General features: G+C 42.7%; 1 protein-coding gene across 3 annotated transcripts in view; it reads right to left on the bottom strand.

Annotated features, from left to right (window-relative positions):
• The window catches only part of KEA3 (K+ efflux antiporter 3), a 126,744-nt gene that overhangs the window by 93,209 nt on the left and 6,946 nt on the right, over positions 1-26,589 (bottom strand). For 2 of the 3 annotated variants that reach the window (XM_087676788.1, XM_087676787.1), the window contains one exon: positions 12,935-13,328. In XM_087676788.1, coding sequence (XP_087532914.1) covers positions 12,935-13,328 — 394 coding nt within the window. The remainder of the gene's footprint in view (positions 1-12,934; positions 13,329-26,589) is intronic. The other variant, XM_087676789.1, reaches the window with a different exon arrangement.

Genomic DNA, 26,589 nt, shown 5'->3' with positions numbered 1-26,589 from the left:
GACCTGAAGATCATGGCATAGACCTTATCCCTGGAAGTAGCCCTCCTAATAAACCACCCTATAGAGTCAGTGTAGCCCAACACGAGGAGATTATGAGTCAGGTAAATGAGCTGTTAGAAAAAGGGTTGATTCAGCCTAGCTCATCTCCTTTCTGTTCTCAAGTGCTTTTGGTGCAAGAAAAGGATGGTTCATGGCGTATGTGCATTGACTATCGTGCTCTGAATAAGATTACGATAAAGAACCGCTTTCCGATGATGTTATGGATAGATTGCAGGGAGCAGCAATATTCAACGGTATAGATTTGAAAAGTGGGTATCATCAGATACGCATTAGACCGGAGGATGTGCCTAAGACAGCTTTTAGGACATCTTTTGGGTTACATGAATTTCTTATCATGCCTTTTGGACTTACGAATGCTCCTGCCACTTTTAATCGGATGATGGATCGCATCTTTCAACTACATAGCATTTTTGGGTACTATCTTTGATGACATGATTGTCTATTTAAAGAATGAGGCAGAGCATAGAAAGCACTTGGACATTGTTTTCAATGAGCTACGTAAGCATAGGTTGGTTATCAACGACAAGAAGAGTGAATTCTTTTTGCATGAAATCCACTTCTTGGGACATATTGTATCGGCTGATGGTATTCGTATGGACCCTGCTAAGGTTGAAGCAATACGTTCATGGCCAGCTTTGAAGAATGTTCATGAGATCCGCAGCTTCTTGGATTTATGTTCTTACTATAGGAAGTATGTACGCGGGTTTGCTGAAATTGCATCTCCATTGCATGCTTTGCAAAAGAAAGATGTGTCATTTAGATGGACAGCAGTGGAAATTTCAGCATTTGAAAAGTTGAAGGAAAAGATGACTTCACATCCTGTGCTTGTGTTGCCTGATCTAAGGAAGTCATTTGTGGTTCAGTGTGATGCATGTGGTAACAGCATTGGGGCTGTCCTTATGCAAGATAGCCGAGTTGTGGCTTATGAGAGCCGAATTCTCCACGGTGCAGAGAGAAATTTACAGGTTTATGAGAAAGAGCTCTTGGCTGTAATTCATGCACTGTCTACGTGGAAACATTATTTGTTGGGGGCTAATTTTACAATGCAGACAGACCATCAGACTTTGAGGTACTTTCTGACGCAAACAAAGTTGTCAAAGAAGCATATGAGATGGGCAAATTTTCTCTCTATGTTTCATTTTCAGATTGTATACATTAATGGTAAAAAGAATGTTGTGGCTGATGCATTGTCACGTAAGCCACAAATTTCAGCTGTTACTATGGTTTATCACACTAAGTTGGATACCATGAAAGAGCAATATGCTTCTAATTCAGACTTTGCTAATGTTTATGATCAGCTTTGCAATGGCCAAAGGCATGAGCATTTTATGCTAAGAGATGGATTTTTGTTGATGCATGGACGACTGTGTGTCACAAAACAGTTGAGGCCTAGAGTGATCATTGAAAGTCATGCTTCTCCGTATGCAAGACACAGAGGTATTGATGCCACAATCAAGGCAATGGAGCATTTCTTTTATTGGCCAACTTTAAGGCATGATGTAGAGCAGTTTGTTAGGGCATACATCATATGTCAGAAGGTAAAGCATGATAGGCAAAAGATGTCGGGCTTGTTACAACCCTTGCCTATTCCAGATAGGCCTTGGCAGAGTATTTCTATGGACTTTATCTTTGAGCTTCCTAGGACACCTACAGGGAATAATGGGATATGGACTATTATTTGCAGGTTTAGCAAACAAGCCCATTTCATTCCGATGAGGAAGAAGATAAAGGCTAATCATATGGCACGATTATTTATGCAACACATTTTCAAGTATCATGGTATGTCTGAGTCGATCATCAGTGATCGAGACCCTCGGATGACCAGTCTATTCTGGAAGGGGTTGTTTGAAAATATGGGTGCCACACTGAAATTCTCATCATCCTTCCATCCGTAGACAGATGGTCAGTCTGAGGAAGCAAATTCCACAGTGTTGGATCTTTTGAGGTGCTATGTTTCAGACCACAAGACACAGTGGGAGCAGTATTTGCCATTGGTTGAGTTTACATACAATAATACGGTGCATAGTTCCACTAGCAAGGCTTCATTTGAGGTGGTTGAGCATGGCAAGAAGGTTCCACCTATTTTGCACACTAAGGATAAGATCTTTGAGGTTGATCGCTTTGTGGAAAGCTTGGATACAGCCTATGCAAAGATAAAGTATACACTTCAGAGGTCACAGGAAAAGCAAAAGCAGGCAGCTGATTGCCATAGACGTGCTTTGCAGTTTGCAGAGGGCGATTATGTATTGCTGCGTTTCGAAAAGGCAAGGCTGAAAAAGATGAAGGGAAGAGAGAGGTTGTATCCGAAGTTAAGCATGAGATACTATGGGCCCTGTCAAGTGTTGGAAAAGGTCAGCGATCTTGCATATCGGCTGAAATTACCTCCACATTGGCGGATACACAATGCCTTTCATATTAGTTTGTTGAGACCTTTTCGTAGTGATGTGCCAAAAGATGTAACTGCTGAAATTCAGCCAGAGGTTGAGGAACTAGATGAGATTTTGGTACCCGAACAGATTTTGGCACATAAGGAAAGGAAGGTCAAAGGTAAAGTTTCCAAAAGATATTTGGTGAAGTTTCAAAATTATTCACCAATGGATGCAAAATGGATGGAAGAGGATGACTTGGCAGACCATCCTCAGTTGTTGCAACTTTATCTCGTTGCCTTTCAGTTAGAGCCGACTTTGGATCGGGCTTACTCAGGTTCAGCAGAGCAGGCGTCCGGAGCATTGCCTAATGCTCAAGGGGGAGGTAGCACTTCCACTCCACCGGTTTTGGACAACTCTCGTATGTAGTGGATCTCGGATGCATTCAGCATGCATCCAAGGTACTGTGCTGACAATATGTCTGCCATGAGGTCACTACTCGGTGTACTAGTCACTGTGAGATGCATGTATATGAGTATGGTTGTCACCGCGGCTCTGAGACTATACTTATGCATGAGTTTTTGGACCAGTTTGGCATGAGTTTTTGCCTCAATTTTGAGATCAATTTCTGATTAGTTTCAGCTCAGTTTTTGATCAGTTTGAGAACCGTTTATGATCACTTTGGGATCAGTTTTGCATCAGCTTTTGCATTAGTTTCTGATCAGTTTTTTTTACCATCAGCTTGTGATCGGTTTGGAGTCACATTTGTAGCCATTTGTGATCAGTTCTCATATCAGTCCATGATAAGTTTATGATCAGGTCATGCTCAGTTTTTAATGGTTTACAGCTGATTCCATGGACAGTCGCATGTAAACAAATGTCATTGAAAGTTTCAGCCATGGTTTATGCTGAGAATATGCTTTACTGTGGTTTTGAAGTCAAAACGGTTGAGAAACATGAGTTATGGATGCATCCAATGGTTTCTAGCAACAGTTTTGAACTATTTTTCAGTTTTCTATTATGTTTTGCTGGCTGGAAATTTTCAATAAGTTTTGCATATATGCAATGGTTTGACAACAATGGCCAATGTTGTGGTGACTGTCATGCCAAATTGAAATTCCAGTGCAATATACTTTTGCTTCGGCCCAATGCAGTGCAATCGAGGACAATTGCAAGGTTTTCAAGGGGGAGGTTTGTCACGGGGACGTGAAATTCTGAGATGCTTTAATCTTGCTAGTAACATTTGATTAAGTTACTAATCAAATGTGCAAGGTTGTTTAGCACATGTGATGCACATGGCAGTTATTTCATGGGAACAAGCCAAGGACCCCGAGGATGCAGTGGGTATTAAAGGCAAAAGTTGTGTTAAGTTATGCCAATTGGGTTTTGGTGGTCAGTTGGTGCCAGGTTGGACCCTAGGACAATTGTTTGGCCATTAAGTGTCAGTGATGACACTAGGGACTAGCATTAATTAATTAATTAATGAATGCTGAGGTTGGGAATCACTCCAAGTTGCAAATGGCCTAGCCAATTTCATTCCTGATAGGCATGTTTAATTTTGGGCAAGGTCAAAAGGGCTGAAATTAATTTTCAGAATGAATTAATTCTGAAAAATTAATTTAATGGCAGAAAATGCATTAGAAAGGCTCCCACTTGGCAAAACTTTCCCATGCAACTAGGAAGAAGGCTGTTGGAGGGTGGTGGAAGCTGAATGGCAGCCATTCGGAGCTTGGTGGAGGGAGAGAAGGTGATCAAATTTGGCTCTGAGAGGCGACGACAACTAATTGCGCGCCGCGACAAGACAGGGGGCAGTAGGTGCTACGAATCAGAAGATACATTTCAGCTGATTTTCTCTCTTTCTACAGCATTCTCTCATCTCCTCCAGTCTATGCTCAAGTATTCTCAACAATTCTCAGCCATAGGTAGCAGAGTACAGCCAAATTTGGTGGACAGTAGAGAGTTTACTGCTGTAAACCCTAAATTACAGTAGTAATTAAGGTTTAGCAGCCACCTTGGGAGCCGTGCCATCAATCAAAGGCATTGTACACACTGAAATCAGCACCGGAAATTCATGGAATTGTGAGGATTTCAAATGCGACCAGTTGGGGTTCCATTAGAGCAAGTCCTGGGTGAAAATCAAGGGGCAATTTGCCCGAATGCATTGCTGATTATTGGAACAGCAAGGGGCTTTTGAATCAGCCAAGGACATTGTGAAATCTCACCTTGTAATTTATCCATCAACAATTGAAATTAAAGAAGTACCGAAAGGGGCGCCAGTTTTGGGGCCAACAGGGTGTCCACTATCCAAGTTTATGAACGTAAAGTGAGCATTTCAATTTATGTTCATTTGCTAATTGCTGTAATTAAGTGCTTAATCGAGTTAAACTACCCTATCCGAGAAGGAAGGCTGGTTTCAGATGACATTAGACATGGATGTACTCTAGATTTTGTCTCGTAGGCCACATTGGCCTTATGTAGACATTAATATATCTTTATTTATTTCTTTCTCTCTCTCTTTTTTTTTTCGTAAAAGGTAATTGTAATAATTACGAAAAAAATACAAGATTACTTGATTACAAGATACATGATGACGCTACGCCATCATGTGAAGAGGTTCCAGTACTATGAGTTGCAAAGTCATGGCAAAGACACGGAGGAAATTGCCATATGCCAAGGACGTAAGTCCTCCCTAGAGAGCATGTCAGAATGCTGGAGAAGATCTAGCTGCCAATACAAGAAGCCCTTAAGCCTAGCAATATGCCGCTGAACATTATAGGCGGAATCAAAAAGGAAACCATTCCGAATGGTCCAGTTATGCCAACAGCCCCAATATCGAAGAAAGTGATACATGAGCTTCATATGTGGCTGTGCCGGAGTGGGGTATTTGGGCTGCCCAAAAACCCAATCAAAGGGGCGTAGTGTGAAACCAACCACCGCTCGCCAAACGGTTGACAAGAATAACCAAACTTTCTTAGCGATGGGGCAAGAAATAAATTGGTGCCGGGCGGATTCCACAATAGTGGTGCAAAAGAAACAGTTGCCATTGGAGATTCGTTGCTTGGAAAGAGCTGAAGCAAGAGGAAGACCACCAATCATCACTCTCCAAAGAAAGACCTTATATTTGAAGGGTGTCTTGTTCAACCAGCCCTCCATCACAGTTGCCCTCCACCATGACCGGGATTTACGCAATCCCCATAGAGTATTCGCTTTAGTAACCAGCCATTGATGATCTTTAATCAGAAGATGATACACCTGATTAGCAGAAGCTTTGTTTAAATTCAGCCGGCCTTCAAAGTCCCAATCCTGCCAAGGATGATCCGAAGCAAGGGCAGGAAAGGGTTGTCTGCTCTGGAGCACCATCAAAAGCTGTTCCCATAAATGCCTATATCCACGAGGGATCCTAAAAAGCCTCCTAGCTGTACGAAACGATATTAGCACATTGCGACTGGCAAGGGTGGCATCCGCGACTGAAGATAAGCCCAAACGTGCCATCCGGTTGAATTGTGGTCGAAGCTCGTGTTTACCCTCCCATGAAAGTAATCGCAAGACTGCCAGCAATTCCAATTGAAAAGAATTAGTAGCTACGTGATCCTCCGCTGGATGCCACTGAGCCTTCTGGAGGACCAGTTTCCAGGAACATACCAAATGAGTAAGCAGCGACGAAGAAGAACTGGAGAACCGCGAATCAGCATTAAGAATATGCCACCAAGAACTCCGGATTTGGGTATTGCCATGCAGAAGCCCATGATCCTCAAGGAAATAACGGGCTATAACGACCCACGGATGATCATCCGAGCACATGGCGCGGAAAAGAGACCAACGGAGTGCCAGCATGTAAGTATGGGCATCTAAAATAGCCCCTCCACCCATGCGTTTGGGGGTGCACACATGCGACCAAGAAATCCAGGAAATACCGGCATGCAATGAATCCTTCTTCCATAGCATGAAACGAATAAACTGAGTAAGAGCATTCAAAGTCGTAGTAGTCCAGGGCAGCAATGGCAAGAAATATGTGAGCATTGGCAACATAATTTTATGGGCTACTTTGAGGCGAACATGGAAGGGCCAGGCATGAGACTTCCAATACAGAAACTTAGCCGCCATTTTCTGAGAAATCCACTGTAGAAGCTGCTTTGGGGGAACATCAACACCCAAAGGGTACCCAAGATGCCTGACAATGGAGCCACGAGGAACAACCATACCCTGCCAGTCCAAGGACTGCAAATCCGACTCTGTGCAGCTGAGAATGGCTGATTTGAACGCATTGATGCGAAGGCCGGACGCCTGACCAAAGAGAGCCCAAACATCCAATGCTTTTCTAAGGTTATCCTTGTCCGCACGCAAAATCATAAAGCTGTCATCAGCCAAGGATTGACTAATGAAGTGTTGTCCAGAAGGAAGCGACAATCCAGCCAACTGAGTAGAAGCTACCATATGAGATAACATCGAAAGAACTGGATGAGTCGCAAGGGCAAAGAAGAGAGGGCTCAAAGAGCACCCCTATCTGACAGAGCGGGCAAGGACAAATGGCTCAGTAACACCTCCATTCAGCATGACTCTCGAAGACGCCGCAGCACTGATGCTGTAGATTAGACGACACATCCAAGCACCAAAGCCCATAGCAAACATAAGTTCAACAACAAAAGACCAGTCCAGATAGTCAAAAGCCTTTTCCACGTCCAATTGAATCAGTACGACCTCCTGATTAGAATGCCTTGCATAATCAATCGCCAGTTGCGCGTTTAATACATTATGTAGAATGTTTCGGCCCTTAATGAAACCATACTGGAGAGGGTGCACAATGGCAGGGGGATGCTTATGGAGCCGATTCGCCATTACTTTGGAAAAGATTTTATACATAGAACCCATCAAAGAAATTGGACGCCAATGTTTCAACGTAGACGGCGAAGGAACCTTTGGAAGCAGTTTAATAAGTCATTTCCATGAGGAAGGCATGATCCCCGTTTCCCACACCTGCTGAAACAAAGCCTTCAATGGTTTCGCTAGTTGGGTAGCAAAAGCCTCAAAGAACTCATTGGTGAGACCATCCCAACCCGGACTTTTATCCTTGGGCAAGTGTAACAAAACGTCCATAACCTCTGTCTCACAAATATCTGACTCCATAGTAGCTTGCATGTCCTGCGGAACCTGATTGCGGACCAGGTCATAAAAAACCGAACGGGCCTGAGTAGTTTGGGCTGCAAGTGGAGAAGTGGAACCAAGAAGGTCACGGAAATAATTCCTACACATATGCACAATAGTCTGCGGATCAAGGATCAAGTGGCCTTCTGCATCCTCGAGTTTGGTCATATTCTCCCGAGCAGGAGAGGCATGGAGGGCTCGAAAGAACTTATGAGTCTGACACACACTATCTTGCAAAGTCTCCGTCAGATGTTGCAATTTGGCCTACTGATACGATTTCAACTGAAATTCTTTAATAAGATCAGCCAGCCGCATTACCAGTGCTAGCAGAAATGCATCATCCGGAGTGTCCACCAGCAGAGAACGAACCAAAGCCAGCAGGTCCTCTGCTGCTTGTCGACGCCGCCGACAAAGAGAGGCATGATGGATCCCATACTGCCGAGCAACCCGCTGCACATTAGAGAGCAATCTTTCAAATGAAGCAGTGCCCTGAGAGGAGAAGTCCAATAAGAATCTATCAATCAATTGCTACATATAGCCCTGAAAGATTGCATGCTTCAAGTAAGACAAGTTGAAACGCAAAGGGAGTCTCTCCAGAAATTGCTTGAAAGGTGCAATGGGTTATGTAAGCAGCTCAAGCTGCAGAGGGAAATGGTCTGACAAGCCATATTGCTGCAACACTTTCATTTCGAGCACCTCAGGAAGAAAATCATCATTCTGCATGATGTATATGCGGTCCAACCGCGACCATGTTGTTGCATACTGGGCAGAATGGAAAGTAAAGCCTGTAGAAGACGGGTGTAGGCAGGACCAGAGATCTTTCTTAAGAACAGTAAGAGCCAACTCATGCCACATACGACTTTCCGGCGCGTCCATTACCGAATGCTCCGATGTGGACTGGGAAGAATCAACACACATATTGAAATCCCCCATCAAGAAGCCCCGTCTACCAAGTGACAAGGAGGTCTGCAAAGTCTGCCAAAGCTCCCGGCGAGATAAAGGATCGTTCGGAGCATAGAGACCAAGTAACCATAAGATCTCCCCTTCGAATAAAATTTCAATCACCAGAAAGCGACCATGCACATCATTTTTAATAAGAACAGGCTGATATTTGTCATGTACAATCATGAGCACACCCGAATAATGCATGGCATGTGTCCCTGCATAGAACAAACGAAAGCCATGGCAATCCACAACTTTTCCGGCTTCCCCGTGACTCTTATGCTCAACAACACACAGGACATCCCACTGATTCTCATGCAATACAGTCCACATGGCATGTTGCTTGTGGCAAGAACAAATTCCTCACACATTCCACGTGGCTATTTTCATGTGTATTCAAAACAAAATCAGGTACGAGACACAGCTTGCCTCGATTTGACTTTTTCTGCGAGAATGTCCAGGACTCCCTCATCCAAGAAATCCGCCAACACAGCAAAAGAGTTCTGAGGACCAGATTTGGAGGTAGATGGCATATCTCCTGGCTTGGGGATGGAACGGGGATAACGACGATCCCACGGGGTAATGACGTTGCCTCTGGTATCAAAAGCCAGCTTAGCAGGTGGACCCTTTGGACGATCCGAATACATTCTCCTGGTGGTCTGAGGACGGGGAGAAGAGGAAACCGTAGCAGGAGCAGATCACTCGGAAGACAACATTTCCTTCCTGCGCATATAGGTACGCATGGAATCTTGTGAGGTAGTAGGCACAGTATTCTCCATGCCAGCACCAACCCTGTTGCCTTTTTTTGCACGTACTTCAACCCAGTCAGTGGCACGGGAATCCGGACCCGAAACCTGTTGTTTACCTTTGTCCAGAACTTTAGGTGGGTGGATAGCATCCTGCGACGGAGCATCACACACCATATCTTCCATGGGCAACGCAACATGGCCAGCATCTGAAGTGTGTTGCTGCTCCGGGCATTCGGCCATAAAATGCCCCAATTGTCCACAGGAAAAGCAATGTCCTGCAAAATTACCCCATTTCAAACGAAAGTGTAACGGATGCATGCCAGAGCAATTGAGACGTAACCAAGCAGGCCTTTTCCTTGCAGTGTCCCATAACATACACAACTGGTTGCAATTCACAGCCCTTAGACTTGGAGGAACCAGAACAGTGCCCACAACGGCCATAGCGTCCTTCAACAGTGGCCAATAGACAGCCGGACAATTTTCCACTTCAACCGAGACAGGGCATTCACGTTGCAGCAGACGCTGAAAATCTGCCATTGGGCGCCATGGTACAACATGGACCAACCGGCAATCAAAAAACAAAGGCAATTTAGACAGGAGAGCAGCACGATGCGTCTCAGATTTCAACAGCACCTCAAAAAACCCTCGAGGCCCAACAAAAATCTCTTCAACACATTCTCCTTGTAGCAGACTATGCAACCACTGGCGAATACGGGAAAGTAGTGGGATTCGACCAGTGAAAAAGAGTATCACAGCGCGATCATAAAACACCGAAAAGGATCGCAGGACAGTTTTCGGGTCCATAGTGGCTTCCAGAACATCGTCAGGTGCAGAGTCAGAAAAGACTTCCTGATTATGTTGAACATAATCGCCAAGCAAAGTGTTGGCAAATTCCAGCAAATGCTCCCAGTCAACATCCTGAGAGTCCATAGAATCCGAAGCAACCTGAGCATAGGAACGATCCTGATGATCCACTGTCTCATCCGAAGTATGCTTGGTACGTTTACCCGCAGGCTGGATGTCAGGACCAGGGGGCATCTCTTCGGTGCACGGAACCATATCCTCAGGCTCCTCAGTATCAGAATCCGGACCAAGCGCTGCCACCGTTTGGTCTACAAAATCTAGATCCAGACCAGCCATATTGTATCACGATTGGAACCCGAAGGAGGACTGACGCGCGGTGAAGAGCGGGAGACGCGACCTTGTCCGCCGCAGTCACGACCTGTCCCAAGAGGGCGTGCGGCAGGGCACAACCCTAACCGTGCAGGGGCAGGAGGGTGGAACACAGGGCGCACAGGCCTCTCTCTCTCCCCCTCTCTCTCTCTCTCTCTCTCTCTTTCTGTGTATCTTGCTGCAGCACAGGTCTCTGTCTGCTGAGTCAGAAATCTGCACCCCTGAAAGCTGGTTTCTCACACGGCGGAGGCCGACCCTCTGCTGTATCACAGAATTCTTTCTGCTGTGCCGGAAACCTAGAAGACTGCGTGCCAGTCACTCTTAGTACAAGGGCTTCGAAGGCGAGACGAGACGGGGGACTGACGGTGAAGTTTGACGGTGGAGTCAACAATGCAGCCGCCTGCTATACAGATGGTCGGGGTCGTCGGGTAGGAAAACGGAGCAAATTCGCAGGGTCAGGTCGCTCCTGCGCAGGGTCAGGTCTCAGGGTTAGGTCGCAGGGTCAGGTCGTAGGCAGGGTAGGGAGGCGCTATCAGGGAACCACACGGACGAACGAACAGGGCAGGGAGGCGCTCTCAGGGAAAGGCGGACGGACGAACAGGCGACGTGACGGGGCGAACAGTCGTGATAGGGCGAGCGGGCGAACAGGCGAACTGACGGGGTGCGCGAACGAATGAACAGGTGAACGGACATGACGGGGCACGCAAACGAACCGACGACGTGACAGGGCGGGAGAAATCAATGGCACGGCACCGAATGAACCCTGCGCAGGTCCGACGACGAGCTCCCGTTTTCCATCTCTCTAGCGTGCCAGGGCCGATCTCTCTCTCTCTCTCTCTCTCTCTCTCTCTCTCTCTCTCTCTCTCTCTCTCTCTCTCTCTCATATGACAACCAAGTCACTGTGTGTGTGTGTGTGTGTGTGTGTGTGTGTGTTTCATAACAAGAGTCACATGACTACTAAGGATCACATAAAGTGACTAAAGAGAGAGTAGAACACCAAGGAGCCAAATCATCCTTGGAAAGAAGACCCACATACTCAATGGTGCTCAATTGCCACTAAAGGATACCTTCTAAATGGCTGATATGGTTATGCATGCCAGGATGGGAATCAAAAATGAAAGCACTACAAATAGTCTGATTATGCCAATATCACCAAAAGCGTAGAAAGTGAAAAACCACCAGCACATGAGACTATGGGAATCCTCCCTCCCCCCCCTCTCTCTCTCTCTCTCTCTCTCTCTGGGGCAAGCTCAGCATAACTCTTTATCAGATGAAAAGTTAGGACTAGAATAAGGACATGGATAATAATCATCTTATGAACTTCCAAGCCTTTGAAAATTATTAAAGATAGAAAAGGCATTCTATGCTCAGCTATGCCAAATTTTACTTTTCTTTGGATTAAACTTTTTTCCTTGATTGGATTTACGTGCATATAGCCAGCCCCAGGCCTTTTAGTAATGTATGTCAAGAGTAAAACTGAAAATACCTGGTGCATATGAAACTTAAAACACTCAATTTTGTGAGTTATTTACATGTTCTACTATCATACTAGTTCCAATTCAAATGGGTTCCACTCAGTCTTGTAGTTCACTCGAAAAATCTTGCGCAGTGTTTGGAAGGATTCCAGACTGATGCCATAGTTTAAATCCTTGAGAGAGGATTATTACACTCATCACTGACTGCTTGGCTCCATATCTTTAGTTTTCATTTCCTTATCCATCAACAAAAATTATAGTCACCATGTGTTATCAATATCCTTGCACAACCACCACAAAAAAGATGATGGTTGCACTTAGTACCGACACAAACAAACTCTGACATCACTTTCAACGGTTGAAGAGTGAGACATAATCACAACATAGGAATGAACTCAAAACTAAATAAACAATATTTATATTACTGGAACTCAAGGACAATACACCAAACAAGGACCAATTGGTTACAATGTAGTTCTCTAGAGGTACAAAGATTGGACAGTCAATTGATACAACTGACCAAGGTAGTACTAGTGATGAAACCAATGACTAAAGATAGTATAAATAGAAGCTCGTTTTAGTTTGCTTGAAAAATCTCAATCAGTTTTTGGGAGGACTCAGCATTGTGATGCCATTGTTTTAGTTCTTGAGAGAGGATTATAGCAGATCCTTTCACTCATCAGTGATTACTTTTCTTCATAGCTTTAGTTTTCATTTTCTTATCATAGTTTACACAGTTTCGTAATGCCCTTTAAAAGTGAACTATTTGAAACTTTTGTCTACCTTACGATGAGATCTCAGCATACTTGTATTACATGTTTGGGGCTCATAGGCCATCCTGGCCTTTTGCAGACATTAATATAACTCTCTTTCTTCCTTTTTCATAATGAGTAATTTAAATTATCTCAAATGACTACAACAGTACAAAAAGTCAGATGACTAAAAGAGTGCCTCTCTCTCTCTCTCTCTCTCTCTCTCTCTCTCTCTCTCATCTCATCTATTATTATAGGGATAATAAGCATCATACCGGACTAGCCTTGATAGCCTTGAATGCTGGAACCACCAGTACAGTAACCGCAAGAAATGTCAGAGTGTCTAATCCCAAATCATTGATAACCTCTAATCCTGCTGCGAGGTTGACTTCAGCTCGTGGAACCAATGGTGATCTCCTTGGACCCCACCACCTTCCATTTTTTCCTGTTCCAATCCCTTTGCGCAGCAACTTCCTCAGCTGGCATTTGCCAAGTGCAGGTAGACTCAAGCTAAAGTTTCTGCTTCTGTACTGCATGGACAGGGCCATTACTCTTGAGGTAATACTTATTCGGGTACATGTCTTGTACCTTTTCTGAGAGGCTGGCCATAAACTCAATGTGGGAATTTTGTGACCTGAAGCCGTATTCACCTGAAAACCCAGCCAAAATCTGAAATGAAGACATCAATTTGTTTTTTCCTTCGCAGAAAAAATTGTGCTTTTATATTGTATCGTTAATAATGCAACACATCATTTTGTGCGAGTGCCAAGAAAGTGTATTTTATAATAAATGTTCCACTTCTAAAAACAGCAGCAGAAGTGTGCTTGAACAAGGACTATAATTCTCTCTTTGAGGTCAGAAGAACTAGAAGGTATTCGGTTTCTCATCAAGAAGATTCTTCTTACATTAATACACAAAGGGCATAACAAAGCTTAAGAAATGGATAGAGTATTCACCCTTTTAGTATGCATAGATGTAATACTTCATTACATTCCACAACCAGGTCAACAAACCCATTAACATACAACTGGGCATACGGTCTAGAAGCTTAGGAGCTAGTTAGTTCACTGTACCACCCAATCATTTCTTATCATTCATACTACTAGTCATTTGATCCATGCGACCAAAAATAAATTCCCATTTATTGATATATTGTATGCACACCCCCATGTGGGTGTTTATGGATTCATATCTAGAAGACAAATTGCTGACAGCTTAGCCAATGCATATTTGGCAATTGAAAACGTCAAAGACACCAAAGCTTCATGTATAATGAGCTCTGATTTGACAAATGCTTGGAAGCTTGGTGAATTTGTCTAGCAAGGATGCCCTCTTAATTAAGTGCTTTATGTGATTGTCCATGGCATGCACCAAGTCCTTTCAATCTCATCGAGAGACTGACAATAAGCCCTCGTGGAGACAAATGCAAACTATTACACATGTTTCCTCTCTCATTTCTTCATCTACTCAAGGCAATAAGACATCCATGATGCACATTAAGACATTTTGAGCATCACAAGGCTCTAAGACCTCATGAGGCCCTAAGCCCTCTTGGAGACTGCCACAATGCCCTACAAAGTTTTTCCTCACCTACTTTCAGGTTTGGTGGCTTCCACAAGCCTCAACCTTGCAGTCCGCTCCACTGACAGACAATAGTTGTTCACCACCATCTTCATCTCCACACTCAACTCCATTCAGAGACAGGCTAACACCCACTTGTGGCTCCCCATGAGTTGCACATACCTCCATCATATGACTCCTTGAATACATGTTTCACCACAATCATTGAGGAGATTATTTGTGTTCCAACTTCCACTCCCTCTACCACAATCCCAACTCCACCTTCTTCAACACTTTTGGTAGCATAAGCTCCCTTCCTTGAACTAGCCGAGTAGTTCATCCATGAGTCTCTAGATTCCCTCTCTCTTTCAGAAGGGGCTTCAGAGGAGGTCACTAACAATCTTGATCATTCATTGGAGGACTATGTTTCGCTCCCTCCATCCCACCATCATCCATCAAGGGAATGTGTTTACCCTCCACACAGCACCTATCTGCACGATATGGCAAGAGCTCTTGCCTTTGTCCTTTTTTGGCATCGACACTTAGGATCTACATGTTCTAACACCACATTACAGCGGGCGCCATCACCATTGCCTGTGATTATTGCTGGTTCTCATCTCTTACAAGCTAGTGAGCATCTGTTCATGGTGATTGATCTTCTTCTAGCTGTTGCCCGTCATCAACAGCAAGTTTCTTACCTCCCTAGGCAGTCACTACATTCTCTACAGGGCTAGATTGCATTTTATGCTGCTAGAGTCAGATACATCAGCTATAGCATCCACCCTTCACCCTAGAGGCTCTCTTCACCAACAGACATTTGCATTTTTCCTGTCACAGGTCCTTCCAACAGCAGACATTTTCAATCTTTCTGCTACAGCCCCTGGAACTCACCTTTGTCATCACCTACAGCTACAGAGGGCTGTGTTTCACTCCCTTCACTGCTCTCCACCATCATCTGGTATTTTCTTCAATATCCCCAGCCAGAGGACTGCATTTCAGTCCCTCCACAAAGTATTCTCATTCTACAGGTGCTGTCACCCAAGGACGATGGACTCATCTTGAGCCACTCCATCAACACCAAATTCAGTGACTCATCCTTCAACCTCAGTCCTAGAACACAAAGGCCTGAGGCCCCCTTGTATTACCACATTATACATTATTTGTCATTTTATTCATTCTCTGATTCATAAGTTCATTCATTGTTTGTATTTGTTGTACATTCTCTTGTATCCACTGTAAACTGTACTGCTGCTTCACATTCTCTCAGAGCAGTCTTAGGGTTTCCCTGTACTTTCTTCATACAACATTAAGCAGTGGTTTAACTAGACAGCTTGACCTTCAATAGCTCAAAGTTAGGACCCAAGCTATGGTTTTCAAGTTAATTTATTAATCGGCATCTTTTAGTTAAATCTGAAGATTTTTCTCATGGTAGAAAGCCATATGCATTAACTTCATTACTCTCAAGTTCAAACATTTATCTGCATAGTTAGCACTGTATTTTGGTTTGACTCAAAAACCACAATTGTAAGCGTTGCAAAATCACTTTGTGAGGGTTTAGACACTACCACTCAAGTGGTAAGAATTACCCATTAATTTCTTTGCATTAGTGTGCACAAAGAAGGCTCAAAGCATATCATGTATGTGCATCAAAGGATGTCATGTATGGTAGCATTAATGTATGTGATGGTCAATGTAATACTACTACATCAAAGCCTAGGGAAAAAACCTTGTAATCACAAGCCAAATGCCCCAAAATGAAGCATTGCAATAATGCCAATAGCCAATACCAAGCCTATGAGCCAATTCACATATACCCTGAGCCAAAGATATATGCAAAAGCAATGGAACTATCAAATGACTAATGTAAAATGTGATGTCCCAAACACTCATGTATGCCAAGAAGCTATTAAGCAAAGGCCATGCACCTCCAAAAACAATGTAAAGACAATAAGAGTTAAACCCATAATCCCAAGACGTATTGTTACAAAGCAAACAAGATATGTGTGTGTATCAGCCATACACGTGCTGCTTTCTACCAAAGGGTAGATAAAGAACAAGAAAACAAGAATGGAGTTCAAGAGCTAGTGAGCCACAAACAAGAGGACAATCGAGTAAGGAAGAAGGACCAGAAGCCAAAAGAGCATTAGTCCAACATGGAGAAGACCAAAGAGTCAAAGATCACAAGGACTAGACGCCAAAGAGCAAGAGTCTAGCAAGAAACAACTGAGTAATTAGTCAATTGTCGAAGACTTCCAAAGTAAATGTCATGGAACAAGAAGACATGCCCAGCCTCAAGACCACTAAATCAACAAAATTTCTTTACAACCTTTGTATCTATTACAATTATTGTATCTCAATCAAATAGCCAACCACCCAACAGGGGGGGGTGACTCTATGTCCACTAGCCAAAAAGATTCTGTAGAAGCCATTGAGCCATGAGTCTTAATCTAAAGCTAAAAGGCCAGGATTAAGGGGGGGACAACTCAATCATCCAATGTAAATGAACCAGCACAACCTAATAACCTACCCTTGAGGGCAAGTATTGCAAAGCAAGGGGTGCTCTTATGTGACATATAAACAACTACTAGGAAGTGATTGGTGTAAGCAATGGGATATTCAATGATGGAGTGAATAATGGGGTGCTTCATTATTCATAAAAGAGATGGAGTTAATTTAGAGGTGGCCTTTGAGAACCACAAGTTGTATATTTGCCTTGTATAGGCATCAAAGTTAAAAAATGAGCAATCGTGACTTTGTTCACTTCTGGGTAGTCTCTTTCCTCTCATGTCTGTTTCCACAGATAAGTGCATGCCACTTAAAAAACTTACCAAAACCCTCCCATGTCTATTTGAGAAAACACATCCAAACCCTCCTACGATAATTATCACTGAAGAGAGTAGAAAATGTTGAGACAAGGGAGTGAGGTGTGCTTCTCTAGCTCATGCAAATTCACTGAGCAAGGTCAAGAATACTTGCAACTCTATGACTAGCCTCCACAAGGGAGGAAAATGATGCAGTCAGCCTGCCCAAAACAGGCCAACTGGGGCAGGCTTGGTCTTCTGCAGACAAGCAGGCCAACTGGCCCTGGTCTGCCCAACAAGCCCAGCCCAGCCCACAGCTGACTTTTCCCACCATCCTTGCCCTGCCTGGCCCACCTAGCTCCTGCCTGCACCTGCTGCCCACTGCCCGTGGTCATGGCACTGGCCCTGCCCATACTGCCCACTAGCCTACCCACCTGTCTCAAGAAGCTACATCTTTTACAAGACAATTTGATGCTACTTTTGGTGGTTTAGATTATACGAAAAAATAAAAGATCAAGATGGTTTAAATGCAACTGAAGGATGTCACTTTAAATTGGTGGCTCAATGTTGTTCAAGAGGGAAAGGAACCCAAGTATTGGAAAGATTTTTAAGGAGATGTTCAACAAGAAGTTTCTACCTTCGTCCTTTGAAGCCAATGCACAACAAGAATGGGATGAGCTGAAGCAAAGTCATGGAGACAGTGTTGAAACATATATCAACAGGTTTACAGTTGTTTCTCTTAAATTTATATCTCTTAATGAAGTTCCTTCCAATATGGAGATGAGAAAGTTTATCTATGGTTTACACCTAATATTACGGCCAATTGCCAAGATGAAAGCTTGATACTTTGGAAGCAGCCCAAGATGCGGCCCTAAAAGCTGAAGGACTGCATATGCCATGGATGCTTGGTAAAGCCTCAAAAGAAGAACCACAAAGGAAGAAGACCAAGATGTTTGACAAAAATAAGTCTAATAAACAAAAATCAAAGCATAAGGATAGAGGTACACCACCTTTGCCATTCAAAAAGAAGCAAACATATCAACATTTAGCAAAATATACAAGAGAATGATGATGTTTCTTTTGTGGCGAAAAAGGGCACATGGCTGATCAATGTCTTAATAAGGCAAAGAAGGAAAACCAGCCCCAAAAGACACCTTAGGCAAATGTTGTACCTAAGGAATCCTTGCAATAGGATTAAGCTCCGTCAAAGAAAATGAAGTTTTTTAAGGCTTGGGGTAAGATTGCTATTCAACCTATTCTCATTAATTTTGATACACGGGCTACATATCATTACATCCATCCTTAGATTGTCGAAACTCTATATCTACCAAAGGAGAGGTTTGGAATACCAGAAATGATAGGTGCTACTTTTCAAGAAATGGAGTCTGTCCCATTCTTGGGAAACTACAAATTGAGATAGTAGATAACAAATCATGAGAGTTTTGTCATGGGAGATTTTGGTCATTGTGATGTTATATTAGGAATACCCTAGCATAGAAGAATAGATCCAACCATTGATTGGAATCAAAATAAGTTTAGATTCCCTTTTAAGGGCAAGGTAACTGTGAAATGTTTCACCCTTGAAATGTTTCATGCCCGAAACATTGTGTTTCAGTACGAAACGTTTCATCCTTGTGTAGGTGCTAAGTGAAACGCTACATGAAATGGCAAAATAACACATTCAAAGTACATATATTTAGTAAGTCTTTGATAGAAATTGCTTTTTTTTCTTGGAATGAAACAGATATGTGAAACATTGCATACCGAAACATTTCATTAGTGAAACGTGTTTCGCATTTCATGCCTATTGAAACGTGTTTCATGGTTATCATATTCAAGGGTAAAATGTATCTTTTGATGTGTGAGTGGAAGGAAACTTTACCATGTACAAATTTGTAAAGCAATGAAAAAGTCTATTTCTTCGTACTTGATTTTTGTCAAAGATTCTAACAAAGAGTCTAGAACTGAAGAGTCCATCTCACATATGAACGAGAAGAGAATGAATTTCTTAAAGCAGTATGAAGATTGTTTTACAGACACTTTACCTAACAAGTTATCACCAAAGAGGCCAAAAGATCATCACATTGATCTCATACCTAGAATCTCACATCCAAAGAGGTCACCCTATTGTGTGGGTCCAATAGAACAAAAAGAGATTATGAAGCAAGTGAATGAGCTCTTGGAAAAGGGTCTAATAAGACCCAATTCCTCACTTTTTCGCTAAGCTCACAACAAGAAATTATGGGTTTAAGTCACTGAAAAGATTAATTATGTTTGTTACAGGTTACAACTTCCAAAGCATTGGAGAATTCACAATGCTTTTCATATCCAACTTTCAAAGCCTTATGAAGAGCCTCTACCATTGGGATCCATCTAATGTAGACAAACAAGAGGAGATACTTCAACCAGAGTAAACAATCTTCATATCATTAAGAAATGAGAAAGAAACATTTTTAGAAATTTTCTTTTGAAATTAAAAAATTATTCTCATTTAGATTCTAAATGGATGGCAAAAGAGTATTTTAAAGACTATCCAAAACTACTTGTAGCTTATAAAGAAGCTATAGAATCAAAAATACTTCAAAGCAACGTCTTAAGAACGAGACGAATTTCAAGCGGAAGGTATGTAACCAACCTTTTGTATATCAATTGAACCAAGAAATATTGGCCAATGATTCAAATTAATTTGATCTTCATATATTGTCACAGGGACATGAAATTTTGAGATGCTTTAATCTTGTTAATAACATTTGTTTAAGTTATTAATCAAATGTGCAATGTTGTTTAGCATATGATACACATGACAGTTATTTCATAGTAATAGGCCAAGAACCCCGAGGATGCAACCAGTGTCAAAGGCAAAAGTTGTGCTAAGTGATGCCAACTGAGTTTTGATGGTCAATTGATGTTAGCTTTAACCTCGGTACAATTATTTAGTTGATAAGTGACAGTGATGACACTAGGGACTAGCATTAACTAATTAACTAATGCCAATATAAGGATCAACAAAGGTTGCAGATCACTCCAAGTTGCAAATAGTCTAGCCAATTTAATTATAGATTGACACATTTAATTTTGGGCAATGTCAGAAGGGATGAAATCAATTTTCACAATTATTTAATTCTAAAATTTAATTTAATGATTCGATAATGCTTAAAAGTGGATTTAGAAGGCTGCCACTTAGCCAAAATGGCCATGCAAAGTGAGAAAACGTTTTTGAAAGCTGGATCTCAGCCATTCAGGCAGTTTTCAACTAGTGGAAGAGAAAAGAAGGCTGCTAATCATTTTTTAGCAGAGAAACAACAATTGGCTACAGGCAACAGCCATTTGAGACCCTCCAAGGGCACGCGACAGTAGGGAGGCACCTTCCAAGGGCTAGCAATAACATTGCTGATCACGCAACAACATTTTGGAGGTGCGTAGCAGTAGAGATGATTGCATTAAATGCAAGCTGGAGCAAGCAGCCTGCAAATTTTAGGGTTTCCTAGCAAAGAAAATAAGATTTCTCTCTCATCTTGGCTTTTTGTCACCTTCTCCAAACCATTCTTAGAAAATCTCAACTTATCTCAGTCACTTGAAACAAATCTTAGCCAAATTTGGTGGACAACACGAGAATTTTTGCAGCAAATCCTAATTTAGGGTAGTAATTAGTAGTAATAAGGGTTTAGCAAAATAGGAGGACACATTGTATACTGAAATCAGCACCTCAAATTTGTGAAATTTTCAAGGATTTCATATGCCTAACCATCCATTGTAAATTTGGGACAACATTTGGCCAATTGGGATCCAATTAGAGGAAGTCTTGGGTGAAAATCAAAGGGCAAATAGCCCAATTTGTTTGTTGATTGTTAAAATAGCAAAGGGCTTTTGGATTAGCCAAGGAGATTGTGAAATCTCAGTTTGTAATAAATCCATTGGCAATTGAAGATAAAGAAATACCAAACAAGATGCTAGTTTTGGGGCTAACAAGATGTCCATTGTCCAAGAATTTTGAAGGTAAAGTATGTATTTCAATTTATGTTTATTTGTTGATTGCCATAATTAAGTGCTTAATCAAGGAATTACCACCCTCTCCAAGAAGGAAGGCTGGTTTCATGATTCTGTTGCCAGGATACCGCTCAATCACTTGATTTGATGGGCCTAAGGCACCTAATTGCTTACCAAAGCTTTGTGCTAGTGCCAATTTTTACTCTCAGCTGAGAAATTACAGCAATATGTCTTCATACAGTGGCATAGAATCAAGCAGTGATGATGCCTCTCAGTATGGACACTCACATAGGGAAGAAGAAAAGGCAATACTTGATCTTGGACAAGGGCTCAAACCATGGACAGCAAGCTGAAAATGTTGTTGTTGTTGGGCAAGATGCAGGGCCTTCAAGGCATAATGAGGCTAACGACCAACAAAGTGAAGAGAAATTTTATGACCAATTCAAGAATCGCATGAGGACAGTAGCAAATCTCTTTGTTGAATTGGCAAAGGATCATCAATTTACCTGATTTTGAATGCTCCGAAGAAGGACAACAAGGGCAAGAAGAAAAAGTCATCTTACACACCTTCGGGACAGCAAGGTACACCGAAGATAATGCCAAAGTCCTCACTCCAATGTCCCAAAGATACTAATGAAGCGAAATAGTTAGTATCTATGAGACAAGGAATGAAAATGCAAGGCCATCATGGAACTGCCAATCCAATGGATTTTAGACAGTAGACTATGTATACTATGATGGGGCAGCCAATATACTTTGGTGGTAGCACGATTTTCATGCTATGGTTGAACAAGGACCACATAGGGGAATGTATAGCACAAATCCCTATGCTATGCGGCAGCCAATGCATGGTGTGCAAGGCCCAATGTATTCGAGTATGGCTAGAGATGTGCAAAACCCTATGTATGGCAGCATTGGCTAGATACCCGAGGCACAAAGTAGCATGTTTGCTAATGCATCTGCATCCCCGAATCCTGACGGAGCTCAAGGAGTGAGTGTTTATTATATGAATGCTCCATTTGGTGTTGGTTTGATGCAAATTCAGTAAATGCACCCTTTTTGCAACAGCCAATGTATGACAACTTAACACCCAAAGGGGTAGCAAAAAACTGTAATGAGGGTGGAAAAGCAATGAAGTTTGAGTCCTTCATTGGTGCATAAGATAGGCTGAAAGCTTTCACTTTCAGTCAGCAATTTGATGCGGCCTATTCAAGGGGAAACTTCACTAAATGCTCAAAGATTCAAAAGGCAACCACTTTTTTGAAGGATAATGCATTGTAGTGGTGGTCCACGCTCTTACTGCAAGAAAGAGCACCATCAACATGGATACAATTCAAGCAAATGTTTGCATCAAATTGGTTGACAAGCACTTTTGAGGTGGACATCGTGACAGCTTAGAATAAGCTTAATACACAGGAATGCAAAAATTGGAGCAATACAATAAGAAGTTTTGGGATGCATTGCTACTCATTACTTCTTATCGTCCTGTACCCCTTCATGAGCAAGCAGAAAAATATGTTTGTGAGCTACCTAAAGGAATCAGGGATTTTTACATAAAATCCACCATGTCTAGCATGTCTAGGCTCATAGAGACTGCTGCTACAACAGATGCTTTGCTATGTGGAAAGGATTCGGGCTTCCTAGAGAGTGGGGAGAAGCCGAATAAAAAGTTGTTTAAGGCTAAGAAAAAGGGCAAATCTCAAAATCAGCCTAAAAGAGACCAAAAAATCAAAGAGATGGCTTGAAAACATTGACATAACATAGGGAATTGATGGGTGCATATAAATGCTTTATTTGTGAACAGCAAGGTCATATTGCAAGGGACTGTCCCAACAGACAGCAAGCTGGAAAATTAGAAAATTAGGGAGATCCTAAGGGAAAGAAGCCCAAAACATTAGTGGGATTGGTACCCAAAATTGTTAGTGATCAACCCAATGATGATACTCCTGAGTTATGCAAAGCATTGTGGCAAAATTAGGGACCAGCATGCATCAATATTCTTTAATAATGGTGCACGAGCCAACTTCATCTCTATAGACATGACAACCGGTCTAAGCATCAGAGAGGATGATATGGAACCCACAGGGGAAACTGGAATGGCATGCAAAGGCCATGCAGAGCCTATCACACCACTCATTGGAAAGCTTCATTCCATATACATGGATAAGCGAACGGCGAAGAGTTGTTCATTGCTCCACTTGAGGATTGTGATGTATTGCTTGATATGCCATGGTCTCACCGTATGCATGCACTAGTTGATTCATGTGCAAAAGATATCACTATTCAACATAAGGGAAAGACACTCACACTTGATGTAAAGTTAAAAGGGGAATCTATTCCTATTGTATCTACAACTACCATTTCTAAAGTAATGAGAAATCATCTTTCAACCCACTTGGCTTTTACTAAGGATAAGGATGATAGTGAGAATGTTGAAAATATGTCTAAGTTAGAGAATGACGGCATACCAGCCTGTAAAGAAAAATACCCTAACACAGAAACATAAACAGAAACCGTATCACAAAGTACAGATTGATAAAAAGAACACAGTTAGGGTTAGGGTTAGAGTAACTCAGAGACAATGAATACAGCGAATAAATGAAATAATATGACTACTAATAATACGATACTCATGCAGCAAACACACTATGCAGTGAATGAATACTAAACCTCGAACTCCTGTATCTCTAGGATCAAGGCAGGGGTAATGAGCTGGAGAGTATGTCGTACTCCGAACGGATCCCGAATCGCAGCAAGGCAGTCTCCGGAGGTCGAACACCAACAAACATAGCAGTAAGAAGCTGGATCTGATGCAGACAGCAGTGAGGAGAGAGAAAGACTAAAAACGGAGCCTGCAGAAGAGAGAAATACTGAAAATGCAAGCAAGACAGCTTGCAAGAGAGAGAAAGACTGCAACGACTATAGACAGGAGAGAGAAATACTAAAAATGTAGGCAGGACAGCCTGCAGGAGAGAGAAAGACTGCAACAACTATAAACAGGAGAGAGAAAACTGCCAGGGCGGCAGCTAGAGCCTGCAAACGCATCAGTTTGCTGGTGTGGCAGGCTATACGACAGCACTGCAGATAAACAACAATCAGTTGCCAGGCAGAAATAGCAGCAATCAACGTGCGGAGGGCTGAAAATAGGTGCCAGACTGTAGAGAACAGTGATGGACAGCAAGGGCTGAGATGTCCTCCATGACCGGGGTGTGGGCAGCAAGCTAGTAATACCTGAAACCTGCAAAAACGAGATTGTAAAAGAGTGGAGGGTTGGCTACCAATTTATAGAAAATTAGGGTTCTAGAGCCTCTCCCACTTAACTTTCTTGATCCGCTTCCCGTTTAGGGTTTTGGCTAAAATAAGCCTAAAATAAGCATGTTTTTGGGCTGTTTAAGTGGCTAAGTGCATTTCTTAGCACAACACCCCCTCTCAGGCCCAAAATAGGGCGAGAAAAGTAGGCCAGCCTAAATTTTGATTTACCCCAAGGCGTCCCACCCCAAAGCAGCCAAGGCATCGGACAAAAGATGCACGTCAGCTGCCCAGTGGCCTACCAAGACTACAGAGGCGATGGATATCTTACCAAGGGAGCCCAAGTGATCAACCCAGAGAGGTCAAGGCATCGGACCAAGGGTGCTCATCAGCTGCCCAAGGGCCTACCAAGGCCTACAAAGGCGGATGGAATCAACAATGGACTTGTTTGTTTTCTTTTCTTTTCTTTTTTCTTTTTTGAAAAGTGTTTTGAAAATACATAAGTAATATAGGGGCAGTGGTCGATTAAGTGACAGATAGAAAAAGATAAAGAGAGTTTTAAACCCAAGTTATCACAAAACTAGCAAGTCAATCCCTCGCACTAACGAGAATAAGTGCCTAAGGATGATAAAAGTAAGTGTATGTGCCAATCATGTGTTGAATATGTGAGAGGCAAAAAAAACGGTGGACTTAGCAAGACAAGCAAAGCAAGCAAGTAAGCAAGGATAGGGAAACTGCCTTTAGGACAACTGCCATGTGTTATGCTACGAATATGGTGGATTCTAGAGTCGACCACTCCAAAAGACCGAAAAGAGATAAATGCACACAGATGCATGTTGACATGAACAGAACGTCAATGCATAGGGGATATGCAAAGGGAGATGCAAGATGTCATGCTCGAGGAGTTGTTTCCTACACGGACCCGCCCGGCTACAGAGACTGGGGTACGGAAAATGTCCTCTATACGAGTCCTGTGATGTGTAGCTCCACTATCCACAATCCAAACTAGAGCTGAAGTGCTTGACTGTGACGAGTGGGTCTCTGCAGTAACCTTGTCGAGAGGCAACTCACAAATGTGGACGAGACTCGCATCTGATGTCTCTATGGAGACCATATGGGCCTCTGCAGACCAGTCAGACAAGCCCTCTGGAGTTGAGAACGTTGTCGACTGAGATGACTGTTATGTGGCAGTGTGAGTCTGACCTTTAAGCTGCCCCTTGCCATCACCCTGCCTCCCCTGCTGGGGGTTGCCCAACTAAGAGATAGGGGTCTAAGACTTAGGTTTTGGTACTATACCTCGTGCCTTTGATCAACACTCGTCGTCAAAATGGCCAGCCTTTTGACAATGTTGACAATACCTATTCTTTTTAGGTACATTCTGCCACCCAGATTTGAGTTGTGACTAGGAGTTTCCTTGAGAATCCCCAGATTGATTTAGCTTTTGAGTTTGATTTTATTTTTGAGTGGAGGTTTGGTTTGGTTTGCCCTTTCCTTGTTGCCCTTTCTGAGAATGAGCAAGAAGAGCCCCCTCTGAAGAGGAATTCATATGAAACTGATCGAACAACCGTGCGTAACGCAACAGCTGACACTCAAATTCATAGAATGTAGGCATGGTAGGCTTTGAAACTATTCCTTCCACAAAATTGAAGTATCTCTTGGGGAGTTTATTTAGAAAAATGTGACCTGATCGTCAGAGGACTTGAGAGTCCCCGTAGTGGAGAATTCAGCGAGGAGACGCCGATACTTAGCCAACTTGACTTTAAAGTCATCCTGGTCAGTGATTTTGAAAAACTGAAGCTCATGGTCAAGATTAATACGACGGGTCCTATCTTGAGCCGCATAGCGGTCAATCAAGTGTGCTCATCGCTCTAACGCTAAGTCAAAATACTGAAGCTGAGAATGAAACTCAAGCAATAAGCCCTGCATCAGCTCGACAATAGTGAAGGCATTCCTAGCCTTCCATGAGCGAGCGACCTCGTATGGAACAAATGCGGGATCGGTTTGAGGTTTCAAACCTGCACAAGATCCCATGGGTTCTGTGAGTCAAGGACATGTCTCATCAAATTCGACCAAGTAGTAAAGTTTAACCCGTTAAAACGAGTCTTGTCATTAAATGCATTCTTGGCAGAAAATGAGCTAGAACCATGAGGCGTCGGGTAGGTGGTGTAAGATGATGGTGGGAAAGATGGTGGAGGTGAGAGTGTCTGATAAGAGTAAAAAGAAGGGGGAAGAGGTGGGTAGGCAGAAGTAGACTGCGAGTTTCCAATGAGTGCCGATTGATGAGGAGGCACTAGAACATGAATGTTTTCATAAAGTGCCAGTGTAGGTGGAGG

Source organism: Lygodium microphyllum, chromosome 4, assembly GCF_053477565.2.
Source record: "Lygodium microphyllum isolate KBCC chromosome 4, Lygodium_microphyllum_v1.1.10, whole genome shotgun sequence".
NCBI classification, from domain to species: Eukaryota; Viridiplantae; Streptophyta; class Polypodiopsida; order Schizaeales; family Lygodiaceae; genus Lygodium; species Lygodium microphyllum.
Note: the sequence above shows the minus strand (reverse complement) of the source record. Positions and strands in the feature narration are given on the sequence as shown.